Below are 20,360 nucleotides of genomic sequence, written 5' to 3' on the forward strand. Positions count from 1 at the left end.
GTTGCTTCCGTCCCTCTCCTCGCCCCAACCTGGGTTAGAACCAGGCACTCTCTGCACACATTGACAACAGTCACCCTCAAATCATCGTTACCCGTCGCTCCACGAAAGCCACGGCCCTTGCAGACCAAGGGGAACAACTACTTCAAGGTCTCAGAGCGAGTGACTTTAGGGAGAGATAGATAGAGAACCGATGCACATTGGTTGTGGCTCTCTAACCTGTTCTTCATCTCCGTTCCTCTCTCTCTCCAGCTCCACATGTCAAAAGGAGGCGGGGGTGGAGGTCACTGGAAGGAATCCCCCAAGAAGAACGCCCTGAATGAGCTGCAGGAGAAGCTGATGGGGGTGCGTCTGAGAGAGGCCCAGGCCCAGGCTGAACTCAGGGAGGTCAAACTCCAAGCCATACAGCTGGAGAGCAAGGTCAGTGGAGGAACTTTAGCCTGATGCCAAATCTGTTTGTGCTCTGTCTAAATAAAAGTGATCCATTGTGTGTTATTTCCTTAGTCTGATCTCAGGTCTGTCTCACGTAACAATGACCATAGGAGTTGGCAAGATGGCACAAACAGTACTGGGACCAGCCTAGGGAAATAAATCGTATTGGCTCACATTTCTAATGGAGACTTTCATTAGGCCTAAATGACTACGGGGTAACTACTACTACAAATACTATGTGGAAATGGTAGATAAATCCCAAATAGTACCTGCAAAACACCAGTCTCAACCTCAACATCCTGACTCCGGGATGCTGGCCTTCTAGTGTTTGTGTTCTTTTGCCCATCTTAATCTTCTCTTTTTATTGGCCAGTCTGAGATATGGCTTTTTCTTTGAAACTCTGCCTAGAAGGCCAGCAGCCCGGAGTCGCCTCTTCACTGTTGACGTTGAGACTGGTGTTTTGCGGGTACTATTTAATTAAGCTGCTAATTGAGGACTTGTGAGGCGTCTGTTTCTCAAACTAGACACTGTAATGCACTTGTCCTCTTGCTCAGTTGTGCACCGGGGCCTCCCACTCCTCTTTCTATTCTGGTTAGAGCCAGTTTGGGCTGTTCTGTGAAGGGAGTAGTACACAGCGTTATACGAGATCTTCAGTTTCTTGGCTATTTCTCGCATGGAATAGCCTTCATTTCTCAGAACAAGAATAGATTGACAAGTTTCAGAAGAAAGCTCTTTGTTTCTGGTCATTTTGAGCCTGTAATCGAACCCACAAATGCTGATGCTCCAGATACTCAACTAGTCTAAAGAAGGCCAGTTTTATTGCTTCTTTAATCAGAACAACAGTTTTCCGCTGTGCTAACATAATTGCAAAAGTGTTTTCTAATGATCAAGTAGCCTTTTAAAATGATAAACTTGGATTAGCTAACACAACGTGCCATTGGAACGCAGGAGTGATGGTTGCTCATAATGGGCCTCTGTACGCCTATGTAGATATTCCATAAAAAATCTGCCGTTTCCAGCTACAATAGTCATTTACAACATTAACAATGTCTGCACTGTGTTTCTGATCAATTTGATGTTATTTAAATGGACAGAAAATGTCCTATTCTTTCAAAAACAAGGGCATTTCTAAGTGACCCCAAACTTTTGAATGATAGTGTACATATATCTTTTCGATTTATGGAAAGTACCTCGCTAAGTGTTTAACATTCAGTTCCACACTCATGTTTCTCACCCTGATGAGTGAGATGTTTGACTTTTGTGGTGGATTATTCAAAGCTCTATACAACACCATAGGCCTACACACACACACACACACACACACACACACACATTTTCGTTACAGTTCATCACTTTGGGCCGCAGGTTGGCATTTATTGGGATGACTCATGTACTGGAGGCAGCGCTGCAGAATGGTCACTAGCTGGCACAGCCAGTCAAAATAGCAGATTTTTAACCTAACCTTAAATTAAGACCTAAAAGCTAATATCATATACAGTACCAGTCAAAAGTTTGGACACACCTACTCATTCAAGGGTTTTTTATTTATTTTGTACTATTTTCTACATTATAGAATAATAGTGAAGACATCACAACTATGAAATAACACATATGGAATCATGTAGTAACCAAAAACGTGTTAAACAAATCAAAATATGTTTTATATTTGAGATTCTTCAAATAGCCACCCTTTGCCTTGATGACAGCTTTGCACACGCTTGGAATTCTCTCAACCAGCTTCACCTGGAATGCTTTTCCAAATGTCTTGAAGGAGCACTTGTTGGCTGCTTTTCATTCACTCTGCGGTCCGACTCATCCCAAACCATCTCAATTGACTTGAGGTCGGGTGATTTGGGGAGGACAGGTCATCTGATGCAGCACTCCATCATTCTCCTCCTTGGTCAAAAAGCCCTTACACAGCCTGGTGTTGTGTTTTGGGTCATTGTCCTGTTGAAAAACAAATGATAGTCCCACTAAGCGCAAACCAGATGGGGTGGCATATCACTGCAGATGCTGTGGTAGTCATGCTGGTTAAGTGCGCCATGAATTCTAAATAAATAACAGACAGTGTCACCAGCAAAGCACCGTCACACCACCTCCTCCATGCTTCACGGTGGGAACCACACATGCAGAGATCATCCGTTCACCTACTCTGCCTCTCACAAAGACAGCATTTGGAACCAAAAATCTCAAATCTATACTCATCAGACCGAAGGACAAATTTCCACCAGTTTAATGTCCATTGCTCGTGTTTTTTGGCCCAAGCAAGTCTCTTCTTATTGGATTCCTTTAGTTGTGGTTTCTTTGCAGCAATACGACCACTAAGGCATAATTCACTCAGTCTCCTCTGAACAGTTGATGTTAAGATGTCTGTTACTTGAACTCTGTTGCAATTTCTGAGACTGGTAACTCTAACTTATCCTCTGCAGCAGAGGTCACTCTGGGTCTTCCTTTCCTGTGGCAGTCCTCATGAGAGCCAGGTTCATCATAGCGCTTGGTTTTTGCGACTGCACTTGAAGAAATGTTCAGTTCTTGAAATGTTCCATATTGACTGACCTTCATGTCTTAAAGTAATGATGGACTGTCCTTTTTCTTTGCTCATTTCATCTGTTCTTACCATAATATGGACTTGGTCTTTTATCAAATAGGGCTATCTTCTGTATACCGCCCCTACCATGTCACAACACAACTGATTGGCTCAAATTCATTAAGAAGGAAATACATTTCACAAATGAACTTTTAACAAGGCACACCTGTTAATTGAAATGCGTTCCAGGTGACCTCATGGTCACCTGAAGCTGGTTGAGAGAATGTCAAGAGTTTGCAAAAGCTGTCTTCAAGGTAAAGTTTGGCTACTTTGAAAAATCTCAAATCTAAAATATATTTTGATTTGTTTAACACTTTTTTTGGTTACTACATGATTCCATATGTGTCATTTCATAGTTTTGATGTCTTCACTATTATTCTACAATGTAGAAAATAGTAAAAATAAATAACCCTTGAATGAGTAGGTGTGCAAACTTTTGACTTGTGCTGCACATTACATTTAAAAACTTGTAATTTAGCAGACGCTAATCCAGAATGACTAATTACGCTTTCAGTCTTCTGACAGTGTCCCCACTCTCTCTTTACCTTCAGAACCAGATTCACAGCAAGCTGATTGGGCGCCATGAGGTGGAAAGCGCCGCCATGCAGGAGAGGCTGCAGCAGCTGGCGGGCCAGAACAAGGGGCTGCAGTCCCAGCTCACCGAGATGAAGAGGAAACGGGCCGAGCTCGACTGCAAGGTGGGGTAGAGGCGGAGGGAAGGGGGAAAATAGAGGTAGCCAACGGTAGCGTTGATATGTGTGGAATAAGTGGGCTGCAAGTTAAGACGGGAGGGAGAGCGGGGATGAAAGCGCAGAAAGAGGGAGGGATGGAGAATGGAAGCGGGAGGAGAGGGGAAGTGGAGATGGAATATGGAGGATGGAAGCGGGAGGAGAGGGGAAGTGGAGATGGAATGGGGAGGATGGAGGATGGAAGCGGGAGGAGAGGGGAAGTGGAGATGGTATGGGGAGGATGGAAGCGGGAGGAGAGGGGAAGTGGAGATGGTATATGGAGGATGGAAGCGGGAGGAGAGGGGAAGTGGAGATGGTATGGGGAGGATGGAGGATGGAAGCGGGAGGAGAGGGGAAGTGGAGATGGTATGGGGAGGATGGAGGAAGGAAGCGGGAGGAGAGGGGAAGTGGAGATGGTATGGGGAGGATGGAGGAAGGTAGTGGAATAAGTGGACTGACTGCCAGGTGAGAGAAGAGAAGATGGTGGGAGAAAGATATATAAAGGAGAGGGTGTGGGAAATGGAAGCAGCCCAGGGTGACATTGATAAGTGGGCTTTGTGTGTGAGGCTGCAATTTAAACAGACTCTATTGCACAACTAGATGGGCTAGTGGCTTTCACTCAGGCTTTGCGCCAGAGGTAATTTTTCTCTTTCTGTCTTTTCTCTTCTACCACCCTCTTCCCCCTCTCTGTAGAGTAAAGAGGAGGTGATGGCGGTGCGCTTGCGGGAGGCTGACAGCATGGCCGCCATGGCTGAGCTCAGACAGAAGATAGCTGAGCTGGAGATACAGGTGGGGTGTTTGTACACAGATCTGAACTTGACTTCCATATTGAATGGATGTGATTGTCAAGTGTGTTTAGATTTCTTCTGGGTGGCATGTGTACATTGGGGAGATCGTCTTCTCTGCTTCTTTGGCGTTGACTGTTCGGTTGTGTCCGTACGCGGGCGAGTATGTGTGCATCTCATCCACCTGTCCCTGTCCTACAAAAGGAGTAGGGTCTGATCCAGGGCCAGCTGAACCACTCTGACTCCTGTGTGTGTGTGTGTGTGTGTGTGTGTGTGTGTGTGTGTGTGTGTGTGTGTGTGTGTGTGTGTGTCATCCCTGTCCTACAGAAGGAGGAGGGTCTGATCCAGGGCCAGCTGAACCACTCTGACTCCAGGCAGTACATCACCCAGCTTCGAGACCAGATCGGAGAGCTTAAGAACGAGGTCACACACATTTAATGTTTAACAGTCATTTTGCAGACACTCTTATCCAGAGCAACTTACGGAAGTGAGTTCATACATTTTCATACTTTTTGTTTGTTTGTTGGTACTGGTCCACCCCGTGGTAATGGAACCCACAACCCTGGTGTTGCAAGCGCAATGCTCCACCAACTGAGCCACATGGGACCCCCCCCCACACACACACCAGTAAAAGCCCTCGTGTCTGGCGTTAGTTTAGCCATTGAGACCCAGCTATGTAAATCGCATCCCCTCGTGCTTTTTGTATTTCTCTGAAATGATAGATGTTGGCTGCCACGTGAAGCATGACATACTAGAATCACTACTCTGGCCTTCCTCTGTATGACATTTCCAACCACAGAACAGACGTACCCCCCTACCCCCCCCCCCCCCCCCTACCACTTCAAAACCCCAGCCCTCAGAAAGAGGGCGATGAATGCGTGTGAGAACTAGACAACACTGATTCTCACATGCTTACACACACACACACACACACACACACACACACACACACACACACACACACGTAATATACACTTGCTCATTCAGAGAGCGGCTGTGCGTGAGAAGGGAGTGATGGGACTGACTTGCCCTTTTCTGTTCACTAGTTCTTAGAGTGCATACTATTGGTTATATTCGTCATATGGAGCCTTTATGTATAGAGTACCGAAACATTCGTGACAAAGTCAAAATTAGCATGGAGTCATTTTTCGGTCTCAAAGATCCCGGGCATTTGTTTTGCAAATTAATTCATGTTTTGGTGTAGGAGAGAATTAGTAGAATTAGCATACATTTTTTACATTTTTTGTAACAGTTTAAGTTATGATTCTAAAGTGTTTATCATACCAATGAATTTTGAATATTCAGATTTTGTCCCAGAACAACATGATACACTTCGAGAAGGGCTGAACTAGAATCAGATCTGTTTTTTTTCCAGCCAGTATAGTGTACATGATTGAGCTCTGCTGTGTAAACCGAGACTGAAGAGGAAGAGGTGGGCGAGTGCCTAGTTATAGTGTTCCTATTGGTTAACCACTACCCTCCCCCCTCCTACCAGCCTAACAGTACAAATCTCAGAGTTTTCTGTAAGTACTGAATCAGTGTTTTATCTACGCATGCACACACTCACACACTCACGCAGACACAGACATGTACTTGCTGAAGCATTTGGAGACCGGCTGTGGCTTGTCACGCAAGGGACACCCACTACACGTCATTGATGCAGGCTTCATATGTGAACACACACACACACACACACACACACACACACACACACACACAGGTGAAGTGGTTGGTGCTTCAGCAGGTTCTTTCATAGTAAAACAGACTTCAATCTGTACTGGCAGCTGAAAATCCACAGGTACTCTGACTTTCTGTAAAGCTTATCGACAGACCTTATCAATGTACTAGGTACTAGATTTAGAACACACCCACAAGGTTACACCCAGTCTGATGTGCCTGTTACTGCAGGCTAGACCACCATACCAGGTTTCTATAGAAATGGGTCACTTTCCAACCAGTGGTACACACTCTTCTCACCAACTGAAACAGCATCAAAATTCTTTATTTTTTCTATCAGTAATATCCTAGATGACTGTGATAATGATCCCCGGATATGAATATCTTCTATAACCTTATTTCTTTCTCTTTTAGATCAGGCAGCTCCGCGGGCAGCGCTCCAAGTTCGCCCCTAGTTCCCGGGACGGGGGCGGGGGCTACCCGGATCTGTGTCTAGCTAGCCCCTCGTCGGCCGGAGGCGACTACCTGAGCTCGGATGAGGACCTTCTCCCCAGCCCCATCCCCCCCAATGCCATGTACACTGCCCTGCCCCACCCCCACCCCTCGGCCAGGCTGGACAGCGAGGGCAGCACCGACAGCGAAGCAGAGGCCCACCCGGACCACCCCCACCACGGCCCCTCGCAGCAGCTCTACACTAGCATGGTGTGTGCTGAGGTCCTGGACAACTGAGCCATGGAGGTCCCTGGAACTACCTGGTCCTGACCTAGACTACTAAAGATACTGTACTCTGCATCCCTTTAGTATTAGAGATGCTGTACTCACCCCAACTTTATTGTACTACTGTTCTCACCCTAAACTCCTACTGTAACCTGTAACGGACATCCTCCCCTCCTTCTTCGCGTTGGCGCCATGGTCTCTCCTCTTTTTGTCATTCTCTTCTCTCCATCTCCCCCTTTTACTTCTCTCTTCAGTTATCCCTCTCTTTATCTCCCTCTCTCTCCCTATATCTCTCCCTGAATCTCTTTCTCCTCTACATTTTTACCGGCAGACCCTATATTCCCTATGGGGGTAGAGTCAATTCCAGTCCTATTCCCCTGTCCTCTCCTGTCCTGTCCTTGCCATTAGTTTCCACGCTGCACTCCGGACCTGAGTGAAGAACAGATAACTTCAGTACGCTCGCTCACTGTGCAGCAAGCATATCCTATCCACACAGAAAGCCGAGAAAATAAAAAGGATTGAAAATTGACCCCCAAAAATTGCTTTCAACTTTCAATACTCCAACCATACCACACAGCAGTGACTATGAGATGCATAGGACATCACTTTGATTAAATGATTCCCCTCAAGTTTGGAAGGACTTCCATATGGATTTGGGATCGGTAAAAGATGAGATGGATGGATGACTTGTTGGGCTTGACCCTGCTCGTACTGTACTGTCCCATGAGCGAGATGTGGAACACGCCGTCTCCCTCCATCTCTCTCTTTCCTCCTCCTTTTCTCTCTCTCTCTCCATCTCTCTCTTTCTGCCATTCCATCATTCCAAGAAGACCCATTAGCCACCTGCACTGCCTGTTACAATGGAAACAACCCTCCACTGTAACCTCACAATGCACACTTCAAAAAAATGAGAGCGAGAGGGAAGGAAGGAAGGATAGAGGTAGGAAAGGAGTATGGTATGAACTTGTACACATCAATATCATAGGGATGTTACTAGATGACATCACATGCATAGATCAATATTAACATTTTATCTTACTGAAATTGTATGTTGTGTGTGTCTCAATGCCTTGCAAATTGAAACAAGGCAAGTGATTTACGATGGCTCATGTCAACAACAACAAAAATCTCAACGTTGCCAAATCTTTTTTTTTTTTTCTGCTATTATTTATGTTGTTATTTATTTTAATATTTTTTTTTTTAGATATCTCTACAAATATAAATATATAGATGGATACCAACGGCGGCCAAACTTTATACATGTTTTAGTTCCCATGGTCCTTTGTGCCAACTTGAATCCTGAGGCTGAGGTGTCAACGGGCGGCGTCCATGACGATGCATGTCAGAGAGACCGAACGAATGCGCTGCTATGATTTTCCTTCTTTCTCCCAGTCTTCTTTTAAGTTATGTTCTATCTGCTCAACATGCAGTTGAACTTTACAACCAACCCCTTAGGAATCAGGTGCGAGTGCGAAAACTACTGTGAAGAAATTGTTGAACGGTCATGGCTAGACTTCATAATGATGTCTCTACCTATGGCTTAAGCATGACTTAAGCATGTGAGAATACCCACACATAAACAACTCCTTTTTATAATCTATTTGACATGTGTTAAGGAATTTTTAAACCCTAAAAGCAGATATCAACACACAAGTGCTTGTAAGAGGACAGCAATGGCTCAGTCAATCATTCATTTTGTCTAATGGTGAGGCTAGAGTTTGACTAGTTTGGGACGGATTGGCATGCGTCCTTTAAAAGGCTGTGTGAGTGATGTGAAGGTGTTCATTTTGAGTTACGGGGGAGAACAAAATATGAGAATTTGTTGACATTGCCGATCAGAGGCAAAAATATATATAATTTACGAGCTACAAGTGTACTGATCAAATCATCATAAATATCATTATCAAGTTGGACCAGGGTCATCACTCTCTCTGTTGTTCTGTTGTTCTCGTCTCAGTCATGGTACTGTATGATGAATTATCAATACCTCTCCTTCCAGAACAGCCGACTGTGACATCACTTCCTCTTTCTACTGCCTGTTACCAATAGAATTTAGGGATGGATGGAAACATTCAGTTGAACGTGTTGACTGAAAATATCTGACTATCTGATGCGTGCTGTTACTACAGCTTCAGATGGCTATAATGCACAGGTGTTAACAGACTGGGAGCAGTATTTTTACCTAGTATATACAGTGCCTTGCGAAAGTATTCGGCCCCCTTGAACTTTGCGACCTTTTGCCACATTTCAGGCTTCAAACATAAAGATATAAAACTGTATTTTTTTGTAAAGAATCAACAACAAGTGGGACACAATCATGAAGTGGAACGACATTTATTGGATATTTCAAACTTTTTTAACAAATCAAAAACTGAAAAATTGGGCGTGCAAAATTATTCAGCCCCTTTTACTTTCAGTGCAGCAAACTCTCTCCAGAAGTTCAGTGTGGATCTCTGAATGATCCAATGTTGACCTAAATGACTAATGATGATAAATACAATCCACCTGTGTGTAATCAAGTCTCCGTATAAATGCACCTGCACTGTGATAGTCTCAGAGGTCCGTTAAAAGCGCAGAGAGCATCATGAAGAACAAGGAACACACCAGGCAGGTCCGAGATACTGTTGTGAAGAAGTTTAAAGCCGGATTTGGATACAAAAAGATTTCCCAAGCTTTAAACATCGCAAGGAGCACTGTGCAAGCGATAATATTGAAATGGAAGGAGTATCAGACCACTGCAAATCTACCAAGACCTGGCCGTCCCTCTAAACTTTCAGCTCATACAAGGAGAAGACTGATCAGAGATGCAGCCAAGAGGCCCATGATCACTCTGGATGAACTGCAGAGATCTACAGCTGAGGTGGGAGACTCTGTCCATAGGACAACAATCAGTCGTATATTGCACAAATCTGGCCTTTATGGAAGAGTGGCAAGAAGAAAGCCATTTCTTAAAGATATCCATAAAAAGTGTTGTTTAAAGTTTGCCACAAGCCACCTGGGAGACACACCAAACATGTGGAAGAAGGTGCTCTGGTCAGATGAAACCAAAATGGAACTTTTTGGCAACAATGCAAAACGTTATGTTTGGCGTAAAAGCAACACAGCTGAACACACCATCCCCACTGTCAAACATGGTGGTGGCAGCATCATGGTTTGGGCCTGCTTTTCTTCAGCAGGGACAGGGAAGATGGTTAAAATTGATGGGAAGATGGATGGAGCCAAATACAGGACCATTCTGGAAGAAAACCTGATGGAGTCTGCAAAAGACCTGAGACTGAGACGGAGATTTGTCTTCCAACAAGACAATGATCCAAAACATAAAGCAAAATCTACAATGAAATGGTTCAAAAATAAACATATCCAGGTGTTAGAAGGGCCAAGTCAAAGTCCAGACCTGAATCCAATCGAGAATCTGTGGAAAGAACTGAAAACTGCTGTTCACAAATGCTCTCCATCCAACCTCACTGAGCTCGAGCTGTTTTGCAAGGAGGAATGGGGAAAAAATTTCAGTCTCTCGATGTGCAAAACTGATAGAGACATACCCCAAGCGACTTACAGCTGTAATCGCAGCAAAAGGTGGCGCTACAAAGTATTAACTTAAGGGGGCTGAATAATTTTGCACGCCCAATTTTTCAGTTTTTGATTTGTTAAAAAAGTTTGAAATATCCAATAAATGTCGTTCCACTTCATGATTGTGTCCCACTTGTTGTTGATTCTTCACAAAAAAATACAGTTTTATCTTTATGTTTGAAGCCTGAAATGTGGCAAAAGGTCGCAAAGTTCAAGGGGGCCAAATACTTTCGCAAGGCACTGTACCTCATGTGGCATATCATCCCAATGGTCTTGAATATATGACAAATGCTTGTGAGAATTAGCTTTAGCTCAGTCATTAGGAGCGGGGAGACGAATGCATCGGCTTGGTGTCATGTTTCCAAAGCATTCAAATGTTATGTGTTTATATCAATGGGACAGAGTTGATCATGGGAATCGATGATGGCCGTCTAGAAAGAAGCTCCATGTGGTTTTCATAGAAACTCTATATAGATGGAAGGAAATGGAAGGAGCGTTGTCTTACTTCTGTGGCAGACACTTCTCATTTCTACATTCTTACAACAGTGGAAGCGAAACGTATGGAATATTATTGAATTATACAATATGACAACCTGAACGAAAGTATTAATATAAATATATCACAATAATAATTGAGTTGATTTGCTGAGGCAGACTGCAGGGGATGTGTGGTATTATATTAAATAGGGTGTTGTATAGATCCTAAGATTCTAGATATAGATCCTAAGATTCTAGATACAGATCCTAGGGTTCTAGATACAGATCATAAGATTCTAGATATAGATTCTAAGATTCTAGATATAGATTCTAAGATTCTAGATATAGATTCTAAGATTCTAGATATAGATTCTAAGATTCTAGATATAGATTCTAGATATAGATTCTAAGATTCTAGATATAGATCCTAAGATTCTAGATATAGATCCTAAGATTCTAGATTGAAGTGGATGCTTGGAGTGGTTAGTGTAGCAAGCTAAGACTCTATGCCACCAAGCCTATGCATCCCAACTTTGTATCATGCTTTCTGTTTTCTTATGTTCAATTTATGCCATGCACTCAGATTTGGCTGTGTGCCTGGCTTTTGTCGCACAATGATGCTGGATGAAGGGGGAACCTGTCACCAACTGCCAAGGAAATAAGGGAGCTCTTCCAATGGCGTTCCACTGCCACGTAGCCCATCTTTCGCTCACTCAAGTATTACAAATAACCACCTTTTTAGAGGTTAAACCAGTGCAGCAGCTGAAATCACTGTTGTCTGGTGTAACATCCTGGACCAGTCAGTTACGGCATTACTTTAGCAATGGGAGGGAGTTCGGATGCCATGTGTTGTCGACCTGCGGTAGAGTATAGTCTTGGTCAGTGGTGGAAAAGGTACTTGAGTCAAACCTGAGTAAAAGTAAAGATACCTTTTTTATAATAGACAATTACTCAAAAGTGAGTCACCCAGTAAAATACTACTTGAGTAAAAGTATTTGTTTTTAAATATACTTAAGTATCAAAAGTAAAGTATAAATCATTTCAAATTCCCTACATTCAACAAACCAGACGGCATAATTTTTTTTGCATTTTGTTTATTTACAGATAGCCAGGGGCACACTCCAACACTCAGACATAATTGACAAATTAAGTATTTGTGTTTAGTGAGTCTGCCAGATCAGAGGCAATCGGGATGACCAGGGATGTTCTCTTGATAAGTGTGTGAATTTGACCATTTTCCTGTCCTGCTAAGCATTCAAAATGCAACGAGTACTTTTGGGTGTCAGGGAAAATGTATGGAGTAAAAAGTACATCATTTGTATTTATTTTACTTCACTAAATTCCTAAAGTTGTCAAATATAAAAAGTAAAGTACAGATACCAAAAAAACGACTAAAGTAGTATTTACTTAAGTACTTTACACCACTATTAGACACTACCAGACAGTGTCTAATTTACACATAACACAAACACTATAATGCTGTTCAGAGATGGTGCTCGGGCGTGGAGCTCCCCAGTGTCCCAACTACAACTGGTATAACTGTGACTAAAATAGTTTTTTGATACACATGAAGATGCCCTCTGATTCAGTATTTGTCATCCATGTAGTTTTATGATTAGCGTTGGTATGGCTATTCTTTGATCTGAACTAAGATCATGGTTAAAATCTTAGGGTGTGGGGAATGGTAGGGTTCCATGTTTAAATCTTATATAGTGCCATAATGTAGGTAGATTTATACATAGGAGATTAATTACATGTATATCAAATGTAATTTTCATAGACAGTTCAGCATTTGCACTCTGGTTTAGGGTGGTGTTCACCAAAAATATCTCAAAGGTGAAGGCCACTGTTGCGCTAGGACTGAAGGATCCCCAATATGTTTAAGATTTTATATATATATATATATATATAAAACAATGTTAGAATGAAACTGGAACACTACATGCCATTGTCTGTGTCTCAAAGAAGAAAGAAACGAAACATGGAGACTCCCCCTTATGGACGGTGTCCTCATGCATACCCTGGGTTGTATTCATTAGGGCACACAATGTAAAATATTTTTCAAATGTTCTGCAACAGAAAACAAACATTTGTGTTTATTATTGGACACGTCCATTGAAGTCCCTCCCGGTTTCAGTCACTTTTCTTCCGTTTGGTGCCTCAAACACAACCCTGGTGTAGGACTTCTCTCATGTATGTAACAGCAGGTCGGTATCCACTTTACTCCCGCCAACCTTGTTCACTCTCTTGCAATTCTACCAATGTGTTGTCAAGTATATTAATGACAGTAATAAAGATGATATTAAAGACAATATTATGAAAACATTTCAGTGTTCTGTACTTGATGATGATTGATATGAAATGAACATTGACACTACACATTCTCAGATGCCATGTTGAGGTGGTACGGTGTTGTTGTGCTGACTCGAGCGTTGTGTTGATTGTGTGCACCCCTGTCTTCATTTGGATATAAAATCCATTGTAATCTTCCATTGAACCCGTTATCCTCTCTGGCTCGCTGTCCCTCTCTCTTATCTTTCTCTCCCGCTCTGCTCATCACGACATTGGGTTACCAGTTAATTTCTGTTTGGGCTTTCCCTCGCCATCGCTCTCTTCTCTAACCTCCATTTTGAAACCCCCTCCTGTCTCAACACTTGTGTGTGGTGACACTTTCTGCAGAAAGTTACTCAAGTGACCCCACCATCCTCCCCTCATCCAATTTCTTGTTACTTGGTTTTCTCTTGCCTCACTTCAACACGTCTTCCTGTTTTGTGATCATGTGAATCATTTTGATATAACAGTGAAGTAGACTGACATTGGAGATTTGTATACCAACCTCAAGTCAAAGAGGACATTTGGCCATTTGAAAGTGAAGAGATTAGAGCGAGTACATCGGGACTCGTTTGGTCCTATATACTGTAGCAAAGCAGCGCTGAGTGGATTTTTAGTGCAGCAGAAAGAACTGTTGCTCGGCAGTGGTGTCGGTCTGGTCTTTCTGAGGAAGCGCTGTGGTTGAGGTGGCTGCTGCTGAGTGGAGCGGTGCTACAGACATGCTCTTCCCCATCCGCGTCATTGGACTTCACTGAACACAACATCTGAATACAGTTTAGAGCTTAAACTTGAGCATATCCCTGTAATGTTGCATGATTTGAGCTTCCTGTTTTAATTTCATTAGTTCACTAGTGGGAGATCCGGGAGTAAAGGTAAACATTTTGGCATATCATATTTAGATATTTTGTTTAAATTCATTTAGAATTTGAGCCAGAATGTATTTGTTCTGCCTATTTGCTTTGTAAAATGTTGACATTTTGTATGCCTTTTCAAAAAACGTGTTATCTGGTAAGTTTGTTTGAAACACTTTTTTTTGTAGTCAGGCCATAAAGCCATAAATTACTTCTTGCGGCCTTCAATTCCATCCTGCAATTAAGATTAGGAGTTTATTTTTGCTTTGTGCTTTTAGGAAATGATCATGTACAGTATCATCATCTTTAAAATCAAAGCTCTGTTGTCCTCTCACCAGGTGACTTGACTGATGACATCTTCAAGACGGCTAGCTGCAGAGATTTGTCATTCCTCTTTTATAAGGTGAGTTTAACTGCATTTACCGTACCAAATTAATTCGGCCAATGTGTTCAATCTAATCATCATTCATCTCCACCAGTGTATCTGCATCATACTTAATTATGCTATTTCAAATGCCACCCTGTATCTGCAACATTACACAGTCGAAAGTGTTCTGTCTTATCCAGTGATCCATTGGCCCTTGGGCAAAAGATTGAACTATTCTGCCTAGTAACATAGAATACTTCAACTGAGAAATATTTGATATCTGAAGCTTTTAACCATATTTTCGGGAGCTTTATTGCCCCTAGTCTTATATCTTGTTACGTCTTCAAGTCTCTTACTATTTGCCACCTGTAAGGCTGTGCAACCAGAGGGGAGAGAGTTCACAGGGTGAGTCGGGATAATACATAACGGTCTGCTGTGTTTAGTTGGATTTTGGTGGTAGTTGCTGTGGAATGGTTTCATAACACTGCGTGCTAGTATTATGTGGCCACAGTTTATGCAGCAATCCAACCAAGCTCATGAGTAATGAGTTTGTGCAATGACCTGGCTGAGACGATCTGCCTAGAGATGTCTCTGTCAATTGGACATTAAATGCCAAATAAATGACTTCCTTTATGAATATATGGGAAAAGCTCTGCTGGGAAAACTCAGCATTTCCGTTCAGCATATTTGAACTGATTTCAGTATGGAGTTCGTTTTTATGGTTTCAAAATGTTGTCTTCATAATTTTAGTGTCAGCAAAACCCACAGTACTGTTTCTTTAGGAGTGGTTGTGTGACCAGGGCCTGTATTCAGAAAGCATTTCCGATTAGGTGTGCTGATCTAGGATCAGGTCCCCCGTGGTCCTGTTATCCTATTCATAATGATCTGAAAACGGATCCTAGATCAGCACTTACACTCTGATAAGCTGTATGAATACGGCAGTGTGGTATGGGACTGTGTTAGTCAAAGCATTGCTGCCACCTGCTGTATGTTGGTTGAATAACACATGGACTATTATGTCAATTGTCATGTACTCCATATTGCAGGGCCTTCTTCTTCCCTTCCATTAGATTGAGTCTACAAAACCCTCTGTGCTCCTGCTGCTTCTCGCTTCCCCACCATGCCTCGCTCTTTCCTGGTGAGGAGGGGGGGCTCTCACCCTCTGCGCCCCAAAGCAGGTAGCCCCTGCTTGGGCACGACCCTGGTGCCAGTGGGTCCCTCAGAAACGGACAAGAGGCAGTGGGGTACCCTTCAGGGACAGCCGTCACCGAAGAGTGCAGTGTCTCTAGTGACACACAATGAGGCCTACCCACCACAGCCCTCTCCACCTCCAGCCCTCCACCCTGCCTCACATAGCCCCCCTTACCTTCACCCCACCAGTCCCATGTTTTCAGGTAGGTGTTGAACACTGAGGCTCAGCTAACACAAGCTCATGTACATCCGCCAGTTTTGTGTATTATCGTTCTCTCATAATCATTAATTAATATACAATGTTCATTCAAGTTAAGACTGAAACAGCAATGTGTTCAAGACCTAGAGATCAGTGATTGCTTGTAAGACGGGGCTAATTAATGTAACTTTTCAACCACCTGCTATTCCCCATCTTAAGGTGATAGAGCTGCGCTGCACCACCACTCTCCATCCCAGTTGAACCCTGGCAGCCCTGCTGAAGAGGTGGGCTCTCCCCTCCTGGGAGAGACCCGACACAGAGACTGTCCCCAGATCAGTGACCACAGGACCACTGGGACTGAATGTCCACTGTGTGGAAAAGTTAGTGGATGATCCCAAATCAGTTTTGTTATTCTATCCCTCTGACAAGTCGTCATTGCAAATAATGATCTGTTCTTCATTTATTTACCTGTATAAATAAAGGTGAATTATTAAACATCTATCCTCTCCATCAAAAAGGGTTGATATTAGTTATAAGAGAATGCTATGTTTGCTTCCATCATGGATGATGAATAATTCTGACTCATTGGAATACCACTGAGGTGATTGGATAGACCTACACACAGCCTTTTTATTAACCAAAGGTCAAAGTGCAGAAACTGAAGCCTGACGTGCTTTGATTGTCTATTCTGTTTCTGACTGGAAGTCCAGTGTGAGGATTAAATTAAGATAATAGGTCAATTGTATTTACTGCACTGCTCTCCCCTTCTGCAAATCACATTAAAGTGTTTGTTTTCTTTTCAGAGTTTCTTTTCTGTCTCCAGTCTGGAGTCCCACGTCCACAAGTCCCATGGTGGCAGACACAAGCAATCGTCATCAGCACACACAAAGACTAACAGTCAGCCGTACGGCTATAGGCCAGACCTGGTTTTGAGCTACAGGGTCAAGGTAGGAATAACACACCTAATGAGGCAAATAAAGGCCTGTTGCCTGCCACATTACATGTATAATGAAGGGTTTTAAAGCAGCTCTGGGGTCAGGTCTATTCTAATCAGATCACATTGTGACATCATGATGCGGCACAAAAGTTCCATCCAACCAAAAAAGGCTGAAATTGCAGGCATTTGTTTTTCATACAGCTCCTACAGAAAAAGGGCATTATCATCATTTCACAATTTCAGAGTGTTATTACCACCTCATAGTGTGGAAATATCATTTTAAAAATTTTGAAATTAAGTTATTAACTGCACTGTTCTACAAAGATATATGGAATTGTTTTAAGGCCATACCAAGGATCATTTAGCTATTTGATTTTGAATTTTAAGACTCATTGAAGTATCAGGTCTTTACTGTTATTAGGCTATACAAACACATTGAATAACAGATTCACTACATGAAACAACAGATAGTCCCAAAAAAATATCAAAAGGAAGTTTGTTCTGAGGTGTCTCTCCTATATCTGAGAGATTTAAGAAAGATCAGGAAACATTTGTTTATTTTTTATTATTATTCGTTTTTTTATGTGTATTTAACCCCATATTTTGGCCATTAAATAGTCTCCATATATACTATCATCATTTTTTTCAGCTGGTACCAGGGGACCATCAGACGAGTCTTGTGAGCGTCCTAGAACAAATCATGTACATGTTCGTGAGAGTCTCAAAATAGTCTGAGAGACGTCAAAATAGTTTGTAGGACATTCGGAAACACCACAGACGATTTTGTGAGAAGACCGATTTTCAAGACGTCTCCTCCTGGTCTGACAAACACCGCTCTAGCTCTGTCAACTTTCACCTCAGATGTGAAAGTGCGACATAGGCGGATGTGGTGGATTGAGACGCATCCAATGCAAAAACAACATCTCTCTATCTTAAACTGACAGATTTTTTTCATGGGGATTTTTTAAATGCTGATTAGATTTCCACTGGACATCGACTTCAGGGAGTTTTAAGAGTTTGATGCTAGTTATAAACTATATACAGGAAAAAACACCACAGTATATCCTATTCATGACTATATGGCCTATACTCATTTTTGTTTGGTGTAAAAAATAAAATAAAGATTCATTACACTTCTCCTGAAACTGTGAACCCAATAAATATTTTTTTCCACAAAATATATGGCCATATATGCTTTGTTCTCATGTGTTTCAGGAGCGTACGTTTGGCTGTAAGGTGTGTGGGAAAGTGTTCAAGCGCTCCTCCACCCTGTCCACTCACCTGCTAATCCACTCTGACACGCGACCCTACCCCTGTCAATACTGTGGCAAAAGATTTCACCAGAAATCTGATATGAAAAAACACACCTTCATTCACACTGGTGAGTCGATATGTATTTTCTGGAAATAGGGATCTTGTCTTTGTCACAGTCACGTTCGAAACGTATTAACTATTTTAAATATATATATTTTTTTTTAAACAATGGGAGTGGTAGGGGCATGTGATGCCTGTTAAAAATGAAAGTGACTGCATGCCATGTTCCGGTGACGTGGGAAGTGATTTGGCCTTTAAAATAAATACATTTAACAGCCAAGGCATGCCCCTACCACTCCCATTGATTTGGATTAAGTTAGCTGAAATTTGTAGTGGTTTCATTAAAGAAAACCGAAGTTATAAAAGAGTGAACTTCCCCTTTAATACAGTATGTCCCCTCTGCCATTCTATTCCAGGTGAGAAGCCCCATGTGTGCCAGGTGTGTGGCAAAGCCTTCAGCCAGAGCTCCAACCTCATCACCCACAGTCGTCAGCACAGTAGCAACCAGCCCTACCACTACCTCTATGGCTTCCAGCGCAAACAGGAGCTGGGACAAAACCAGAAGAACTACCGTACATAGACCTTTAGGTCAAGACCCTGGCTAAGAGCTGATCTGAGTTTAGTTTTCACAATCGGGAGATTGGTCATAGCTGACCCCAAATAATTTTTTCATTATAAGGGCACAACTGGACAAGCGTAACAGAAGCTGGGGATGGATGGAAGAACGGATGGATGCTCCACAAAAAATTCTAACAAACATTTACCTTGACTGTAGTTGAATCCCAACTGTATATTTTGCCTACATATATATTTCTGTTTTTTCAGTGTAATCATAGGGTCATATCTGAAAATATGTTGAAAACACCTTTGAAACATTCCAATCCCATTTATATTCCAAAGTATCGCTTTCTTAAGTGTGTGCATTAAAACTCTTTGTTATCCACTTTCAGATTTGGATAACAACAAGATATTATTGTTATGAATGAATGATCATTGTTTTTTTTAGTGATCAAACTCCCTTGCTTTTTAATGATTTACCTCTCGGGGTGGTTTTAAAGGTATGTCACTTTGAGATAAAAGTAGTTCAACCGTGTGCAACGCCCGCATAGGTTCTCTGGAATTCTCTGGAAATGAATCATTATCTTCATTCTCTTCAATTCTCTGGTACGGAAACATTTACCTGGATTTAAATACCTGTGATGGGCTGAGAGAGCCCCCTCTCTCTCTGTCAGCGCTTCCCTATAAAAGCACAGCCAAAAGTACTGCACTAAAACACCTGATCCCTTCGAACCTTCAAGCCCTCCACTGCACCACAGAGGAAGAACACACAGACACAGGTAAATACATCATTTAAAATACATGCTTTAGGTTTTAGAATCACTATTGGTCTTATTGTGACCTCATCCCCAGGCTTAATTGCTACAGAGAGCGAGCCGGCTGGGGACAAGATTAGCCTCATGGTGACATACCTGAGCAGGGACGACAGAGGGACCTTACAGAGAGAGAGCCGGCTGGGGACAAGATTAGCCTCATGGTGACATACCTGAGCAGGGACGACAGAGAGACCTTACATGTTGTGTGTGGATCAGTCATTCAAAAATCATGAACTATTTTTGTATCACTGTTAATGCACACATAGCGAGTCAATGTAATTTATTATTCGATTTGAAGTAAATGTTTCTCCTGAACTAATTTAAGCTTGCCATAACAAAGGGGTGTGAATACTTATTATTGGTACTGTCTGTAGTGTAGCGTCCTGATGGTGGTGCTGTTTAAAGTTGTCTACTATTTTAATTCAAATTCAATAAATTAATTGGAATGAGAATTCTCAAATCAACTCTGATTTGACACCCACCCTGCTTGATTCAAGACTTAAAAACAGTTTCAATCAGTATACAGACCAAGACATCACAAAAGACGTATGTACTGCCAGTTTATGCAATGAGGGATGACTGACACTGAATAAAAATGTCAGTATCTTCAATGCATGTTGTACCGTGCTTTCCATTTCCATTTGGAGCATCTCAGTGTCTCTCTTCCTTGCACCCTCTTTCTCTGTCCCTCTCCATTGTAGCAACAAAGAAAGAGTACTCCAGCTTCAGGCACAGACAGCCATGACGACAGCCATGACGACCGACAGCCATGACGACAGCCATGACATATCAGGCGTAAACGTATCAGACCAAAGCATATAAGGTGG

The 20,360-nt window shown here is 42.4% G+C and overlaps 2 protein-coding genes across 4 annotated transcripts in view; both read left to right on the forward strand.

The window, feature by feature from the left end:
• Positions 1–8,798, forward strand: part of LOC110485845 (EVI5-like protein) — a 43,998-nt gene extending 35,200 nt beyond the window's left edge. For 2 of the 3 annotated variants that reach the window (XM_021557035.2, XM_021557036.2), the window contains 5 exons: positions 250–417; positions 3,568–3,714; positions 4,438–4,533; positions 4,857–4,952; positions 6,621–8,798. In XM_021557035.2, coding sequence (XP_021412710.1) covers positions 250–417; positions 3,568–3,714; positions 4,438–4,533; positions 4,857–4,952; positions 6,621–6,935 — 822 coding nt within the window. In that variant the 3' untranslated portion in view covers positions 6,936–8,798. Of the gene's footprint in view, positions 1–249; positions 418–3,567; positions 3,715–4,437; positions 4,534–4,856; positions 6,053–6,620 lie in introns of all 3 variants that reach the window. The other variant, XR_005035479.1, reaches the window with a different exon arrangement.
• A 4,815-nt stretch (positions 8,799–13,613) lies between these two features.
• LOC110485846 (zinc finger protein Gfi-1b) lies at positions 13,614–19,993 on the forward strand. The gene is made up of 7 exons (XM_021557038.2): positions 13,614–14,173; positions 14,491–14,555; positions 15,566–15,913; positions 16,129–16,289; positions 16,713–16,856; positions 18,062–18,227; positions 18,577–19,993. The coding sequence occupies exons 3-7, from the start codon at positions 15,640–15,642 to the stop codon at positions 18,738–18,740; spliced, it is 909 nt and encodes a 302-aa protein (XP_021412713.2). The 5' UTR covers positions 13,614–14,173; positions 14,491–14,555; positions 15,566–15,639; the 3' UTR covers positions 18,741–19,993.
• Positions 19,994–20,360: the final 367 nt, after the last annotated feature.

This window comes from Oncorhynchus mykiss, chromosome 13, assembly GCF_013265735.2.
Source record: "Oncorhynchus mykiss isolate Arlee chromosome 13, USDA_OmykA_1.1, whole genome shotgun sequence".
Lineage (NCBI taxonomy): Eukaryota > Metazoa > Chordata > Actinopteri > Salmoniformes > Salmonidae > Oncorhynchus > Oncorhynchus mykiss.